Genomic DNA, 19,423 nt, shown 5'->3' with positions numbered 1-19,423 from the left:
TCGAGCCTACGCTCTTCGACAGAAAGGAATAAGTGGAACTAGAGAGAGAATGAAAAAAAAATGTGTAGAGCCAAAAAGGAAGAAAAAAGTTGAAATGGTGAGAGAATGGCAAAGTTTTAACGTACGGAAATTAATATGTATGTATGTATGTATGTATCTATCTATCTATCAATTATTGTTACCTCTCATATTAAACTATTATTCTCCCGTTCCATTTGTACTATTTTACCTGTGTGTAGTGCGTGTGCACGTGTGTGTGCATGTGTGTGCGCGCGCGCGCGTATGTTGAATTCGAATCCTGAGCTGGTGGTGCATTCTGTACTTGACCAAAGTGCTTTGTTTCACTCGGCTCCTGTGTGTTCAGCAGATGTGAATACCCGCCAAGTCCTGGTGTAGACATCTAACCCTCCATCTGCAACATGTTGGATGTTCCGCAAAGTCAGCGGTGGAAGGACCGAAAGTTTTTCTGTCTGCTGGCAACAACATAGAGACCTAAAGCGTTTCGCAGAAGCATGTAGCATACAACCAAGTCAACTTCGGTTTTTATCCGAAATGTATAGTATTCAATATCCATCACGGCTGATGGATATTGAATACTATACATTTCCGATAATATACCCACCCTACTAACAGATATATGCGCGCATCTTTCCCCTGGCTTATGGTCTCATAGATGACTCACGCACGTGTGTATGTATATATATATATATATATATATATATATATATATGTATGTATGTATGTATGTATGTATGTATGTATGTATGTATGTACGCATGCATGCATGTATGTGTGCATGCATGTGTACATGTATATGTGCATTAGCTCGGTGTGGTGTACGTGGGTATTTTAAAAATTGCACAGTATGACAAAAGAACCCACGGAAAATTCACGCACATAACCTGGACATACTCTTCCCTCATCAGTTATTGTTCAAAAGCCGTAACAATATCGAGCCTTTAACGATAAGATTGTTCATTTTGGTGGCGTCAACGGCAAAAAGCTGTTAGGAATAAGTGAGTGAACATAACGGAAGGAGACAAACAAACGGCGCAGGTAGTATATACAAATACAAATAGAGTCCTTACGGCTAAACACAAGGTTCGTAAGTTTCGAGAATCCAATCGTCTGATCTACTAATAGCCTGCTCATTGAATTAGCAAGTACGCAGCTGAGTATTTTACAAACATGTACATTTAATACAATTCTCAGGTAGAATCAGCGTAATAATCTGTGACAACGCTGTACCTTTTAAAATACAGGATTTTATATAATTTGTGTCCGTCTAAATTACACTGACAAGGCATGAGTTGACTCAAGGCTGTAGGAAATTACATATATCCAAGACGCCACACAGTTGGCTTGAACCTGGGCTTCGTGGATGCGAAGCGAACATTTGGCAGTGTGTGTGTGTGTGTACGTGCATGTGTATGTATGTGTGTGTTGTGTGTGTATGATAGATACCAATTGTTTGTTTCTTCATTCTTTTTCTACTACACACACATATATACAGAGAAAGAGAGAGAGGGAAAGAATGAGAGAATATTATACACATATACACACATGCATTATACATAGATATAGAAAGGAGAGAGAGAGAATATAAATATATACACACACATGTATATGCATATATATATATATATAGAGAGAGAGAGAGAGAGAGAGAGAGAGAGACACACACACACACATGCATTTTACTAGCAGCTAAAGAAAGCGTTTGTGACTTTTTAATGATAACGAAACTTCGTATACAAATGAACTGGTCCTCTCGCCCCCGTCCATAGTGGTCCTCTCGCCCCCGTCCATAGTGAAATGATGACAGTATCTTTACCGTAATCACCAATAAAATGCCTGCAGTGATCTGAAGAACTGTTGTAGACTTATAGATTTTTAATGTTTCGTCAATATTGCGAGTTGTTTACAAGAAAGAGCTTTAACAGGTTAGAGGGAAGCTTATAACCAATCAGAAATAAGGGTAACAGCCAATCAGCACGCGACTTCTATTTCAGCTTGGAGTGTGTGTTGTTAAAGTTATTGTGTGCGGCTGTGGATGTGTTGGTTGCCTGGGCTGTTGCAACGTGTGTCTGTATATGTAAGCGTGCGTAAGTTTCACTGTTGCAGCGTGAGTATGCCAAGTTCTCTCGCTCCGTTTGTATGTGTGTGAAACTGCATACGTCTTCACAAGTGCTCGATGGCTGCCACACACAAGAAGAGCTGTACCATTTTCACTATCGTCGCCACAACTTCAAAGCATGCTTGCTTCTAAATATATTCTTTAACACAGACTTTGCTCTCTATCTACTGACCTGACAACTGTTAAGCTGCGTGATGTGTTCCACCGGCTGATTTCTTACCGCTTGTCAAGATCAGTGCCATCAAATATATAAATAATATATATATTTATATCCATAACAGTTTGCACATAACGCATCTCGAGTCTTTGATGCTCCATACCAACTCCTGATATAAAACGACGTCACATCCCTTGCACCTACCACATTTTTTTAACTATCTGTTCCCGTATACCAACACCGATATTGGAAGAACTTAACCTTCGAGCTGAAAAGGATTAATGCTGTGTACATAATGGCTTCGTTACAGGATACCGATGGCTGTATGGGAAGCACTGGGATCAGTTGAGAGGATTAACTGTACTGTATGTAAGAGAAAGCTTTCTTAATAGTGTTTGTGCGTGCGTGTCTGAGTGTGAGTTTTGTTATTTTCTTCCCGATATTACCATGACCGGTTGGCAACATCTTAAAGTGATATTCAGGGAAAACAATGTTCAAATGTAACCGTCTCCAGGAATTTCTCTTGTAGAGAGTGAGAGAGAGAGACAGACAGATTGCATCGCTAATGCAAAATATTGAGATGAAAATGTGAAAAGAAAGCGGGTAAAAAGACTAGAAACAGCGCAATACTTGTAAACAATGGATTTCTACAGATCTATTTATATTTTTCTTGATACAAATCTAGATTGATCTGATCTACAACTTATGATATACCGATCGGATTCTTCTTAAATCCTTTACACCTAATATATGTACTGTAAAAAAAAAAAAAAGAGTAGTCGATTGTTTACCCACAGGCTTTCCAGTGGTCCCCCAAAAGGTGTATGCTTCTATAACTGATAGAAATACATAATTTAGAATATCTTCACATCTTCTCATGATCACCTGTGCTCCTACAAAAACAGTCTGAATTTCTGAAACCTATGTTAACAATTTTATTTCTGTTAAATCTGATTGAAGACATTGAAGCTAAGACTGCACGAAAGAAAATATACATGTGAAAATCACAGATTTTAAAAGTTTTATGAACTCCCTTTTTTTCACTTCGTCATCATTGTTGGGAAGAACTGAAGTGTAGTTTCGAACTCATGACAGCATGGTCAGCGAATCCGCATAAGCATTTAACACCTCTTATTCTCATATCTCCGTTCAGTGTCATTAAAAATTACAGGCATGAATGTATCAATCTATGTTTAAACAACAACGTAATTTGAAATAATAATAGAAAATAGACACAAAACAAAAAGAGCAGGCGTTCAAAGACAACTTGGAAACAACTGACTGTGTATGTCAGTTGGGTTATAAAAAACAGAATGGCGAAAAATTGCGCTAAAATCGGTGTCAATCTACGAGTCACCGAGACGGGACACCAAGGCGGTCGCAAGCACATGGAGGACACGTACGCTGTCCACTTTGAGAGAAACCCTAACACGGGCCAAGCAGAGTTTGCCTACTTCGCCATCTTCGACGGCCATGGCGGAGGTGAGGCATCGAATTTTGCCAAGAACCATCTTTTGGCAGAAATCATAAAATATGAATCTTTTTGGAAAAGTAACGACGACAATCAAGTGATGGAAGCGATCAAGTTAGGATTCCTGGATACACACAAACTTATGGCCAAAGAACTAGGTACGTCCATTTTTAAATATTTCTTTTATTTTTTCCATGCTTTCATACTTTTCCTTAAATCTGCTTTGTGTTAATCTACAGAGCCATAATCCTTTGTGTGTGTGTGTAGATAAATAGATAGATGTACATATATCATGCGTGTATATATGTATATACACCATATGTAGAAGTTCTTTAAAAAACAGATTGCATAAATATATTTAATTTCCCGGATTGAGACTGATCATAATTACCAACTTGAGTCATATTGTCAATGACGCCAAAAACCGTTTTTAAAATGAACCCCCCCCCCATCATATACCATGTGATCTTTCGATGTGTATTTATTTATTGCAACAGTAAAAATAAAAATATAAAAACCTTTATTGCGTGTGTAGATGCCATATATACACATATAATCCTAATGCTTGCATGCATCCTAATCTTGATACGGTAATATACATTTGTATGTGTGTTTTTTATGTTGTGCATATAAATGCATGTGTGTTATATACGCATTTTCAATTTGCACATGTTAGTTTTGTTTTACTGGATGTTTAAAACTTAGTACACCTATAAATTTGCAAAAGAAAATATGTGCGCGTTTGCATTTGTATACATGGACACACATATATATATATATATATATGGACGCCTATCTATTTATCTTCTGTTCTCGGTTGCTCAAGATAGAATAATATGAAGTGTTGTATCTAGGTAACAACTAAAAATTATTGTTGTTTAGCCTTAGGTCAAAACTGATCAAAGGCTGTCAGCTGTGACCATCACGTTCTTTTTCAGACAGTGTATAAGACAATATTTGTCCTTTCTTTATTTTATAACTGTAGGGTGTGATGCGAGTGAAATTTCGTTGCTATTTCTTGCAGGTTTCCTCGGAGATTGGTATTTAGTAATAGTCCAAAATATAATGGCTATTGTTGTGGGAGAAGGAATCACAGCCCTAGGTTAGGTCCGATCCCAGCCGTGACCATCGCGTTTATTTTCATAAGCAGAATATATCTAGAACTGCATTATTTAATGTGTCCTTTCGTTAAGACAGGAATTTTTGTGAAGTGAGCATATTTGGCTGCTTTTTCTAGCGTGCTGGCATCTCGTTGGTTGATATTTAATTGTTGCTTTCCTCCTGGTCGGCCCTTATAGATCGATGATCAAAGCCATTCCATACATAGTTCCCTCGCCTTTTATATATGTCAGGGAGTACATTGTCTAATGTGGTCACATTGGTATGATTTGAAGAAGATTTTGCTACTATTTCGCGCTGGACAACCTTGTAGAAACCTCATCGTTGACGTGTGTGAAAATAATCTTTGTCGATGAATCAACAACAAAATGATATATTTCACAATAAGGTTAATGATATAAATGATGAAGAATTATAGGGAATCGAAACCGGATTGCAAGCTCCCTCCTCGTCTTCTAGAAACTATTATCTCTCGTTCATTCGAAATATATTGACTAGCTGCTATTATGGGCAACAAACCGAAGAAAGTTTAGTGTATTTTCGCGCCCGTCTCTATTAACTAATTATCATTGTTCACAGCTGCGGTTTGAAGAATGATAGTTCATTTTCAAAATGTTTATTCTATTTCTAATTACTCATTGTATGCGGTCATCTGATGACTGGACACTAGTGGGAAGGTTTCTGTCGAAGATAACTGATTGTCCACTATGTGTGTGTGTGTGTATACTTGATGTTTATATCAAATAGACTAATTTCAAATAAGTCATAGAGCACTCGCAGTGAATAAGTGCCTCGATTAGATAAAGTAGGATGTACTTTGCGAAGTCCATGTGTCAGATTCCTATTATATATATATATATATAACAAGTGAGGGAACCTGTACAGGATCGTTCAATAGCTTGAATTATCTGCTTAATCTGTTTCAAATCAAACCTTACTGTATTTAAAATATTGAAGGACATTGAATAAATGCGGCCAAGATAAACTATTTATGAGGAGACGGGGTAGTCACATTATAATGCGTTCGGTCATGGGTCTGCCCAACAACTCTCTACATACATACATACAGACAGACAGACAGGGACTATAATATATCGTCTGTCTTTATATTCTGAGTTCAAATTCCGCCGAGGTCGACTTTGCCTTTCATTCTTTCGGGTTCGATAAATTAAGTACCAGTTGCGTACTGGGGTCGATCTAATCGACTGCCCCGCCTCCCCAAAACTTTCGGGCATTGCACCTAGAGTAGAAAAGAATATATATAGACTATAATATATGTTATATATATGAGTGTATGTAGCGATCTTTCTATTTCTGACAAGACCAGCCTAGCATCGGGCAAATTTCTTTGTAGTATTCGGTTACTTTCTGAGTTCAAAGTCTTCCCGGGTGTCAACTTCGTCTTTCACCCTTCCGAGGTTGCTAGAATTGCACTAGTTTACATCTGCTGTGGTCAGTAGGATTAACTATATGTAACCTTGAAGGTAGTGCCTAAGCATACTCACTGCTCAAGGACTGGTACCAGAAAAGAATGTATGTATCTTTGGATGGAAACGGTTATATAACAAAACCCGCTTTCTCAGTCATTGATTGGGTATCCCGTAGTTTTGATTTGAAATCTGTACGTTGCTATTCTTCAGACTGTAAACTGTTAAATGAACAGAAAATCTATAGTGTACTTCATTTCTATATTATATAGTGCTTTGTTTAAAGCCGATTTCTCAGTTGCTTATTTATTTTAATGCAATATACGTAAGGACTTTGTTTTTCTTTGGCCCGTGGCAAGGTCAGTTTTGTGCGATTAAGTGTAGTTTTTACAGCCGATCTTATATACTGGTCCTCATTTATGTGACCCCCGATGTAATGAAAGGTTAAGTTCGGTATTTAGTAGGTTTTGAAATCAGATCAGTAAGTTACTAATACTAGATGGGTTTCGAAATCATCCTATAGTAATGGCCTTTCCACTTAAATGTTTTTTTTTTTTTTTTAGGGGGAGGAGGCAAGTGTGATTAATATTGTTGAATTGCTCTCTCTCTCTCTCTCTCTCTGTATATATATATATATATATATGTGTGTGTGTGTGGTGTGTATTTTCTTTAATAAAATATAAACTCTAAAGTCTAGTACTGAACGTTTTTTTCTTCTTCTATAAGTGCCTGTACCATGTTTTTATGGACAAGTAGCCCCAATACACATCTTCTCTGTGTGTGTATACACACTTAAAAGTGCTAGGTTTCAGTGTTAGTGTTTTTTTAAAGACAATGAGTCTTACAAAACACACACACACACACACACATATATATATACATAATATATTTAAAGCTTTTACCTATTTTGTTCGGTGGCAAGCGAAAGTGAAGTTCTGTTTGTCCATCTTTTTATTTCGTGCTATCTTTAAATCTATGTCTACCTCTATTTACTTCGGATATCTCTCGAACAGATTCGCCTTTTACTTTCTGCTTATATTCAGGCTTATATAGCTCAAGTCTCCATTTTTCTGTAGTTATTCTTAATTTATCAAATACAATGAGTGTCATCCCATTCTTCTACTGAAGCTGTTTGTGTATGATTCTGCACTTTTCAAACACACCACCAAGAATATACAAATGCCTATACATTATTTGTCATCGTTATTTTAAGTGGTCTGTCTAAATACCATTCATCTTCCCCTTCAATTATCCTTGTATGGTATATAGGTGTGATCTAGAACTTTTTATTCTTGTCTTCTTGTGCGTTTTTTTTTTTCTTTGATCGTTGAAATTTATTCGGTTTTAGTTTGAAAATTTTGAAATTGCGTCAAGGAATTTGATCTGTGCAATAAATAATTCATTTCATTTTGTAAGGCAGTTTGTTTTCCTTGCGTCTTCATACACAACAGAATACAACAAATATATCACAAGACAATCGATACACAGTAACACCGACCAAACGAATCACAGTACACCTATGGACACGGCAGATGCACTCCTAAAGATATATAGCAAGCGCAACACAATCCCGGACACGGCAACACAATATACACACCTACGGTCACATCAGATACACATCTAGGGACACAACACTCCCACTGACATCACAGAACACTACAGCCATTGATATCACTACACACTTGCTGACATCATTCATGAGTATTTCTCAAATCACATCTTACTTTCTTGGAAAAGGAAGGTCACATTAGAGAACGTGCCCCTAGATACAAATGCGTCTGATTATAGAAAAGATAGGATGGACACGGCTGGAACGTCTTTAATCATAGGTCTGCTTCATCTCAACACACTTCTTTCCATAACAACGCATTAACAGACGTAGCACCAATACACATAGACAATAAATTAACATAGTATTTATTTATTTATCTAACACCATAAGAAATTATCGAAACCGAGGGAATCTCCAGAGCGACTCGTCTTGCTAGAAAGAGCAACCAAATAGCATCGAGCCATCTTGAAAAAAAAGATAAACATAGATATAAAAAAAAAGACGGGATAGTCGTGGTTGGAAATACCTTTGATCATAGGTTTGTTTATTCAGTGCTGACCAGGTGCTAAACAACAAAATTTTGAAATTTGCTTTCCTTGTAAATCATATTAATATTACCTGATGCACAAAAATACAACTACTATGAACGTGTTGCCATTAACTACTTTGCCACGTCGTATTATTGTTAAAGTGTGTTGCTGATATGAGTTTTGTCAAGAAATTCATATTTTGCGGGCCATTTGAGCTGCATTGTTTGACTAAAGCAGCAATGCAAGTTATTGTTAAGATGCTGGCCGATTCGATAGAATTGGCTGAGGGTGAAGTGGGAGGAACTGTTTCCGTTTTATCATCAAACATTCTGTGACAACTTGACAAGTGTTTCTCCTCTCGATGTTCGTCACACCTGTAATTGCTTCGTCTCGATGTTGCATTCACTTGCATTACTACTTTTTTTTAAAAACTTACTACAGGCTCATGCATTTAAAGGTGTACTAGGTGTCAAATATTTTACTGAATGAATTCATTGTGATTATTTTACTTATTATATTTAAATAAACCGCACATGACTGGCAATGCATTGAAAACGTTTTTCGTTTGCTAAATAAAACTTGTGGTATTTTAGAAGAGCTAATATTTTTACTTATTTATGCAGTGCTTATTATTATTATTATTATTGTTTTTAATATGATATTTTCTTAAAAAATAAAATTGCTTAATTTAAAAGAAACTACTTAGAAAGAAACTGAAGTTTAATTTGTTTTTTTAAATGTGTCGGGTAAGTCTAGATTTATATATTGTTATTCAACTTTATATATATATATATATATATATATATATCTGTTATTTTTTTACTTGTTTTACCCATATGACTGCGGCCATGCCGGGGCACCACTTTGAAGAGTTTTAGTCGAACAAAACGACTACAGGACATTTTTCTTTTAAGCCTAGTATTCATTCTATCGGTCGTAAACACACCAACACACAACCATATATATATATATCTTGTGTATATATATACACAACCATATATCTTAGAATAATATCCAAGTTACCCAAGGTACATTTACCTCTCAGAATCAAGTATTTGACTATATTTAATTTATTTGTTCTACATTAATGTAGTTTACACCTTATAGTACCTTGCCAGTGAGGACATGAGAATTGTAGTGCTGCTAGGTCTAAGAGTTGGGTTTCATTCCAACATCATCTTCAAATAATATCAGCCTCCTCTTTATACACGTCTAATATGTTATTTTCTCAATCAGAGCTGTCTATCAGGTTTTTCAACCTTCCATAAAGATACATCAGTTTTTCAGTGTTTACTTTAGTTGATCCTTGTATTGTCACCTCAGCTTCTACTGGACATGCATCGTATAATTCTTACATAAGCTCTTCTGACAGTCAGTGAGTGGTATGACATTCTTTCAATATGTAGTGCCCATTGCAAGCGCATGGCTGTGTTGTGAAGAATCTTGCTTCAGTCCCACTGCATTGTGTCTTGGGCAAGTGTACACTTATAGCCCTAAATCAACCAAAGCCTTGTGGGTGGATTCAGTGAATGGAAACTGAAAGAAACCAATCATATATGTGTATGTGTGTTTATGTGTACCTTTGTCTTGACATCATGTGATGGTTGTAAATGACCAATGTTATTCCTTTCCAGTCTTCATTGACAAAAATGTTTGGCTATGAAGAAATATTACCTTACTGAGAAACATGTGATGGTTGCTGACAAGAAGGGTATCTGGCTGTAGAAAATCTGCCTCAACAAATTCTGTTTCACCCATGCAAGCATGGAAGTTCATACTAAATTATTATGATGATGATTGAGGCTGACAACGTAACACTTCAGCCTCAATGCTGTTGAGTCTGGCTCAGTCAAGTATTTCATTATTTGTAATATGATTTTGCCAATGTGTACACAAATTGGTTTGCAGCTTTGTATGATGGAAGTTTTCCAACATTTTTATGTTTTTTCAATAAAGCATCCTGGCTTCACATCTCCATATCCTTACAAGAAGGTTATGAGAACAACAGCTTTGTAAACCATCAACTTGGTGCTTGCTTTGATTACATCTCATCAGTAGAGACTTTTGTACATTTTCTCAAAGCAACATATGCAAGGCAAATACATTTTGAAATTTCATTGGATCCTGTTGCATCTTCATTTTATCCTTGATGTATCCCAGATAACAGAAACATTCAACTTGTTCAGTGTGGTTGTTGATTTGAATTTGAAAATGAGTGTTTCTATTCCAGGTTGAGATTGTGCCAAGACCTTTATTTTTTAAAATTTTAACTTACACTTCAAAATGTTCATAAACAGTCACAAATATGTTTGAAGTAGCCTTGTGGTCTTCAGGACTGTGCTTTCTGACAATGTTTTCAGTATATTGAAGCTTAGAAGTAAAGACATTGGTTTTCCTGTTGTTTTTAGCCACTAAAAGTTGAAAGCATTTCCATTATAATGAAACTAAATGGGAATTACAGCTGGTAATTATAGTACTAATTGCAGCATAGCTACAGGATATAGATTAATGCAGTCAGAGAAAGAACAGCATCCTGTTGAGCAGCCTTTTCAATAATGGAAAGACAAAATGGTTTCCCCTTAAATTATTTATCTTGTCATATCATAATGAAGAGCCTTAACAAATCTTAAGAAATGAAGTGAGTCTCCAGAGCAATCAGGAATCTTCATCATAGTGCCATATGGCATCAAAAGCCTTGATAAGATCAGAGGAAAATGTTCAAAGGGAACAGCTTTGTTAAACACTTGGGTTTGTCATAAGGAAACAATGATGTCTTCCACACTGTGATCAGGTCTAAATGCTCATTGGCTTTTTGGAAGTATTTGTTCTACAAGCAGAAATCAACCTACCTATAAAAGTTGTTATGAGGACTTTTCCATCTATGAAGAAAAGAGAAATACTTCAGTAATTTACACACTATATTAATTTTTTTTAAAATTTCATTACCAGAATTTTATCTGATCCTCCAAGTGTGTTATTTCATATTTTGGAGATCATCATGGTTCTTTCAGTGATGGTGGAACAGCCAGGTGTAGAGGAACAGTTTACTGCTATGGGACACTGTCCCTCAACTCTCTATTTACACTTTGATGTACTGTTGTCATTATACTCAAGTGATGTATTTGATGGACAATTAAATTTTCAAAATGCTTTTATCATCTCACCAGTATTGCATCTTTTTTTTTCTTTTTCTTTTTTTACAGTGAGATTTCCATCTGCAAATTATTTGGGACCTTTCTCATATCTGTGGGCCTAAAAACTTTGAAGAAGCCTCTTGATTGGTTCTTGTCTATACAGTCTTATATTTTCTTGAGGCTTTGTCAAGCCACCATTAATTCTGTGTATTTCTAAGTTTTCTTTGTTGTGTTTCTGACATGACAAACCCTGTCTTTGACTTTACAGTTAGTACTGTTCCCTTTGTCAAGTTTTACTTTTTTCCTTTCTACAATTAGTGCTTTTATTGTGTGGCTATTTTCATTGAACTGTTTAGATTACTGTGTGAATCAAGGTTTATTTCTGCAGCATCAAGTACCACTGGTTCAAGTATGCTCTTCTTCAGTCCAGATCCCAAAGCTGCTTTAAAAAGTACAGTAATTGTTGCTGACATTGAGATTTTTATGACATTTTAGCATTTCTTCCTTCCAACATTGTGTTGGAATCTGGATAAGCATTTGTATATGAATTTATAATTTTTTTTTTTTTAGTGTTACTTTGACATAATACAAAGATAATGCAACAGTAAGGGTAGTGTTCTGCTGCAGTGGACTGTCAGATACCCAGTTTACTGGAATTTACCTCATCAGGCACTGACTTCATCTGCTGGTGTGGTAAGTAGCTTGCTTACCAACCACATGGTTCCGGGTTCATTCCCACTTTGTAGCACCTTGGGCAAGTGTCTTCTACTATAGCCTCAGACCGACCAAAGCCTTGTAAGTGGATTTGGTAGACAGAAACTGAAAGAAGCCTGTTATATATATCATCATCATCATCGTTTAACGTCCGCTTTCCATGCTAGCATGGGTTGGACGATTTGACTGAGGACTCGTGCAACCGGATGGCTACACCAGGCTCCAATCTAATTTGGCAGAGTTTCTACAGCTGGATGCCCTTCCTAACGCCAACCACTCAGAGAGTGGTTAGCGTTATATATGTATGTATGTGTGTGTATAAGTTTGTCCCCCCAACATCGCTTGACAACCGATGGTGGTGTGTTTACGTCCCCATAACTTAGTAATTCAGCAAAAGAGACTGATAGAATAAGTACTAAGCTTACAAAGAATAAGTCCTAGGGTCGACTTGCTCAACTAAAAGTGGTGCTCCAGCATGGCTGCAGTCAAATAACTGAAACAAATAAAAGAGTAAAGAGTATTGATGGCAAAAGTTTGTGAAAGTGCCATATTAAATAGTAGTTCTTACCAAGTATTGTGCATGTGTAAATGATTCCCATTTGTAAAATCTTTTGTTGAAATCTTATAAATTTATATTTCTCATATCTTAACATAGTTCAAGGGGAAGTTTTTTTCTTTTTTTTAATCAACTTAATTTTTGTAAAATTCATGTAAGTTTGTGTACCACGTGGAGAAACAAGATCTGATGTTTGAAGTTGAGTCTTTTATGAAAAGTATTTGGGAATTATATATAAAGCGAGCCACCTAATTTCCTTATATTCTGATTTTTACTTTACTTCTTAATTTTGAATTGTGTTGTTTCTTAATTAAATTTTGAATAATGAAAGAATTCAACTGAGAAATGTAACTAGGTTACAAATTTGATATGCTGGCAGTTTACCTCTCTTTAATCAGTGGTAGTTGCAAGGATTGTTAAACAAGTAGAAAATGAAGTATTCAACTCTAGTGAATCAAAACCTTTTCAAGACAAACAAATCTCGTCCTGTAGGTGTGAGTCATTTGGATGAACTAATGTCTGAGAAATTTCCTTGTAGGTAATTGTTTTTAACAAAATCCCTGTGATATAATTAATCTGTTGACAATTAATCACTGATTGTAGTGTTTTTCAGAGTTAAGAAGCCAGTAAACAACAGTAATAATGCAGTGTCACAGCCCTTTTCCCTTGGTGTGGTGATAGTTTCTCGATGAGCCAAAGCCACAGCATAGTTTCAATTCCCAGTTAGAACTATCGTAGTTCTGTGTTTGATGGCACTTAAAGTGCACTTTTTCTAAAAATAAAAAACAAAATTTTTTAATCTCAAAAATCACCCAGGGTTCTATATGCAAAGTTGGGCCTGTCATAAGCTTTAATGCAGTAAAAACTGTTTTCCTGAATATGCACTGCTGCAATTAGGGTGCATCTTTTATGCCACCAAATACGGTTTGATGCTGTTAGTTTTGGAAAAGTATCAACATCACAACTTCACTTTTTTTTTTTTTTTTTTTTTTTTTTTACTGGTACTTATTTAATCGACCCCGAAAGGATGAAAAGCAAGGTCAACCTCGGCAGAATTTGAACTCAGAACGTAACGGCAGACAAAATACTGCTAAGCATTTCGCCCGGCGTGCTAACAACTCTGCCAGCTCGCCGACTTTTTTCCTTTTTGTCAAACCACCCAACCCATACCAGCATGGAAGACATGTTAAATGACGATGATAAATAAATACAAGACCCTGGAAATCATTTTAACAATCACAGCAGTCAAACATATTTTGTGATTTGATTATTTCATATGACTACACATTGGGAATATCTATAAATGTCTCTGGTTATCAGTTTAAAAAGAAATAGTTTCTTTATATAAGAATCTTGCCTGAAGAATGTGAGAGAGTAGTGGATAAGATAAGCATGTGTCACAAAAGAGTACAATAGGTCTGATCTACTGAATGAGTAAAGTAAATATGGTGCTGGAACTAGTGAAAGAGTTCCATGGTAACCAAGTATTCACAATATCAAATGTTGCATGAGACCAAGTTTCAACAATTCGCGTAGTATAAACATGTGATGTAAAAAGAAAATGAGAAGCAGGTATATTTTGGAATATTAATAGATAGGAAACATAGTTGAACTGCAGCCAAAATTTAAAAAATAAAGAAAAGGCTATGATTTTTGCAAATGGCTTAACGATAGAAATAGCAGTTTTTGACATGCGGTGTTAAATAGAATGTAAGATGTTTATTCAGACTATTAAGCTATTTTCTTTTTCTTTCTATACACACTATTTTGACTGATGTACTTTCTGGTTTCTTTGTTAACATACATTATAGTCTGATCAGACGGTTACTGGTGGAAGTTATTTGGGGTTGATTCAGCTGGAAATATAATTTTACAAATCTGTTCAACCCTCTAAAAGTAATATAGAAACATGAATATTTTTAATAAAAGTAGCAGTGATGATGATGATGATGACAGCAATGATAATGGTTTTACTTTTTTACTTGACAAACTTTTAAGAACAAATATTTGAGAAATTGGTCTACTTAGAATCGCATAATGTGTGAAAGCTTAGCAAAAAAAAAATTTAAATGGTTGCAACAAAAATGTGAATCTAAAACCTTAGAAATGAAAATAGACAGAACAGGAGGTGTGAAATGGCTTCGTTGCATTAAAGATAATACTATATATTCCAGTATTGGTGATTATGTTACTTTTTTTTTTTTTTTTCAATTAGTAATTTAATTGGAGCATTCAATTAATATTTTTACGTTTGTTCTGTATTTTTTAATTTTTAATTTGAATTTTTAACTCAAGAATAGATTAGTGTGGAATATTATGTACATTTTACAGAGATTTAGGGGTTTTTTTGTTTTTTTTTGCTTCTGGGTTTTTGATTTTTCTTTCTTCTCTTCCTGTCCATTTCCCTCAAATTGTCTGCGACTTATTTGTGTTCTTCGTAACGTGAAGATATGTGAGTTTGTCTTTATTTTTGGCTGTACAAACTAACTGCTGCTTGCATCGCAATTATATTAATCAACAACAGTTGCTTTGTACTGTTTAAACTATATAGCTAGGAAGAAAGGTTTACCTGTTTAGTGCTAGTGACTGTGTGTGTGTGATTTATTCTTGTGTACTATTAATCATTGCTACTAGTGATTAAAATGTTGCATGGAGCTTAAATTAAGACCAATAAATCTTATTCTCTGAAAGTATATTACCTGATCACTCACCGACTTATAAACTAGGTTTCTGTGATTTAGTTAGGCACTAACTATTTTATCACGATCATTATCAACAACAGAGGAAGTTTTGATATGATTGATTGACCTGCCAAACGTCCTTCGAATTACACTCTACCATCTTCAGGACACGGTATATTCAGGATTTCTTTATCCAGTATGTCTGAAATTAAGCTGTAATAGTCACAGTTGGAATGACTTTCATCATATAAATCTAGGTAGTATAAAAGTAAAAATAAGCTCAGACAACATTGAGGAATGAATTTAAATATTGTGAGGTTCAGAAGATGCATTATCCCTGAAAGTAAGATAATATGGCTACTACTGGAGTGCTTTTGATCATGGGTATGCTAGATCTGGGTGTACCTGAGGCCAAAAAGTCAACTATCTCAACAGCCACATCCTCCAGTTGTTCTACCTTCTTGTGATATCATGTGCTGCAAGCAATGGGTATTATGATCGCGTTCAGCACACTGTTACGGATTACAAGCACACTTGAGTTTTATTAGCTTGCATTGAAAAACAGGTTTTGCTATGAGCATAAACCATGCAGTCAAGAAGTAACTTAATGTTATTTCTTCCTTTCTATTCAGGTCCTCCTTCATTCAGTTATGCATTTGCCAGATCTTTGTCTATCTCGACACTCACAATTGCATATTTTGAGTTATTATTCCGACCTGAATCTGCTTATTTGTGAGGCATTTAAACTTCATAACCAGAATTCGTCACACTTTTCCTCAAATTTTTTTATATTTCATTGTTCCACCACTTTGAATTTGGTATGTAATTTCTGCTGGAAAACAGTTCCAAAACTGCTTTAAGATTTGATGTTCCTTATTTCTTAAGATCTGTCAGTGAACTGGTTCTACACATTCAAGTTATCAAGTAATAAAAACCCAAAATCTATTTTTGTTAGGATGTAAATTCAAAATATAATGGAATGTAACTAAATACCACAAAGTATTTTATTCTGATATGCTAATGATTCTGCCAATTTACAGCCATCAGTATCTATTAACATGAACCAATGATAAACTTTCCAAGTGGTTAATTGACCTGTTAGAAACAGCAGCACAATCTTCCTTAACCCTTTAGCATTCAGATTATTCAGTCGAATGCAATGCTTATTTATTCACATTGTTTTGAATTAAGCATCTATTATCCTGTAGCTTTGAGATTTCAATGATATGATTGTATATTTTTGGGGAATGACATTTTAAAGTAGGCATGAGAGGCAAGACCTGGCCAGTTTGAACATAAAACAAGTAGAATATTTTGGTTGGCTGTGTCCGGTTTAAATGCTAAAGAGTTAAATCATACTTTGTTGTCTTCAGAAAAGACACTATTAGCAAATTGGTTGATGCAGCCCTAGATACATCGTTTCAATGATCACATCTCAATCAGGGTTGCCTTGGGATTTAACAACTATACATATCTTTCTAGATTCATTAGCAGTAGGGAGTCTTTCTGGTGCCAGGAGTGAATTACAAATGTATTAGAACTTGTTGGGGGGGGGGGGGTGCATCTGTACTAAGAAAAATATTGAATTATTAATTTCAATAATTTAAAGTTATGCAACAGATGTTTTAGTCTTAAGGCATAAACAATTTTTATCATATTGGCTTTCAGAGACATCATTAGAGGAAAGTTTCACATTTGAATGAATGTGGGTAAAATTTTACTTCCACTGGAGGGAGGGGTTCCTCACTCTCTTTCTACATATATCTTGTTCATTGATGGACAGGATATATGTAGAAAGAGAAGTGATCATCATCATCATCATCATCGTTTAACATCCGCCTTCCATGCTCGCATGGGTTGGACGATTTCACTGAAGACTGGCGAACCAGAAGGCTGCACCAGGCTCCAACCTGATCTGGCAGAGTTTCTACAGCTGGATGCCCTTCCTAACGCCAACCACTCTGAGAGAGTAGTGGGTGCTTTTATGTGCCACCAGCATGAGGGCGAGTCCGGTGGTACTGGCAATGGCCATGCTCAAAATGGTGTTTTTTATGTGCCACCTGCAAAGGAGCCAATCCAGCGGAACTGGCAACAACCTCGTTTGAATGTTTTTTCACATGCCACGTGCCAGTAAGGCGACACTGGTAACGATCATGCTCAAATGGTGCTATTTACATTCCACTGGCACGGAAGCCAGATAGCTACTCTGGCAATGATCACGCTCGGATGGTGCTCTTAGCACTCCACTGGCACAGGTGCCATCTAATGTTTATATTTGCAGTCAATATGTAGAAATACACCCAGAATACAAGCACAAGACACTGGCTAAAAGGGTAACCTATTATAAAATATGAACAGAGGTGTGGTATGTATGCCACTAATTATAAAATTCAATGAAATTGGATTAGCTAGATAATTAAGATAAGCCAATTTACATTATTCAGTGTCATTTATATTTTTACATATTTCTTTCTTTCTTTTTTTAATTAGTTTCTTTTATTTTGTATTTGGTTTGCAAGATTCCTGATGTGAAAACATTGTTGAAACAGATTTTGTTTTATCTTGGGTGGGTCCTTCTTCTAATAAGAATATTTAGGTAGGACTCTTTTTTTTTTTTAGATTTAATTTTGTTGGATTGGTTTAAGGCAATGGTCCTCAATTGGGGTCCACATGACCTTTGGTGTCCATATAAGTTTTTGTCATAAAAATTTATCAGCAATAAATTGGTAGTACTACTATAATACACAAAATACCTTAATTTTTTTTATACAGTTCATAATAATATTTGATTATAAAAATATATGATTTTTTAAACATCAAATAGTTATAAGGGTTCATCTGAATGAAACAGGAATCAAGCGGGGTCCATAGGTATAAAAACGGTTGAGAACCACTGGTCTGGAGGAAATGTGTGTGTGCCCATGACTACAGCAGGCCTGCCAAGATCATTAAGATCAATGCATTTAATTAATGTTTTCTTAAATTGTTGCTAATCAAAAGCTACAGGGAGAGAATTCCTGAGTACCAACACTTTGTTCAAGAAAGACTGGATATAATGGTTAATGCAGGGATTAGGCAATTAGGCACAATGTGGGTGCTAGAGGGTGGGGGCAAGTGAGTGGTGTTGGCACAAGTCCAGACAGCTCTGAGGAGTTGGGCAATAGAAAAGGCAGAGGGAAAGAAAGACAGCATAACTGTGGACCAGAGGTCAAAGTATATTGTTGACTTTTCTCTCCCTCTCTTTCCTTTTGCTGGGGTATCTTTTGCATCAGGCCCTGCAACTCACTAATGCACATTTCATCTACTGCCATAGGTAAAAATCATCTGTAACAGAGTTTGAACTCAGAATATTAAAGGATTGAACAAAATCTCACAAAGTATTGTGTCGAACACACTACCACATTAACCAACTCAGCCATCAGTTACTTTTTTTTGTTGTTTTTTTTGTCTAATTATATGAATCATGGATGGTTCAGCAAATAATGAATTACTGGACTAGTGTTTTGTGACTGATTACTCTTCCAGACACTAATCACTCAACTGTAAATGAGTGTTATGTGTTTATTGTTTCTGATAACAATCAAATTGAATGTTTCTGCCCAGTTTGTCATATATATATATATATATATATATATATATATATATGTCCCTGGACTGGCTCTTGTGCGGGTGACACATGAAATTTTTTTTTTTTTTCGAGCGAGATCGTTGCCAGTGCCCCTGGACTGGCTCTTGTGCAGGTGGCACATGAAATGCACCATTTTGAGCGTGGCCGTTGCCAGTACCGCCTGACTGGCCTTCGTGCAGGTGACACGTAAAAGCACCCACTACACTCTGAGTGGTTGGTGTTAGGAAGGGCATCCAGCTGTAGAAACTCTGCCAAATCAGATTGGAGCCTGGTGTAGCCATCTGTTTTCACCAGTCCTCAGTCAAATCGTCCAACCC

General features: G+C 35.9%; 1 protein-coding gene across 1 annotated transcript in view; it reads left to right on the top strand.

Moving 5' to 3' along the window:
- The first annotated feature begins 2,015 nt into the window (after positions 1 to 2,015).
- The window catches only part of LOC106884247 (uncharacterized), a 50,493-nt gene continuing 33,085 nt past the window's right edge, over positions 2,016 to 19,423 (top strand). The window contains exon 1 of the mRNA XM_014935519.3: positions 2,016 to 3,923. Coding sequence (XP_014791005.1) covers positions 3,608 to 3,923 — 316 coding nt within the window. The 5' untranslated portion in view covers positions 2,016 to 3,607. The remainder of the gene's footprint in view (positions 3,924 to 19,423) is intronic.

This window comes from Octopus bimaculoides, chromosome 1 (assembly GCF_046866305.1).
Source record: "Octopus bimaculoides isolate indiv1 chromosome 1, ASM4686630v1, whole genome shotgun sequence".
In the NCBI taxonomy this organism is placed as follows: domain Eukaryota; kingdom Metazoa; phylum Mollusca; class Cephalopoda; order Octopoda; family Octopodidae; genus Octopus; species Octopus bimaculoides.
Note: the sequence above shows the minus strand (reverse complement) of the source record. Positions and strands in the feature narration are given on the sequence as shown.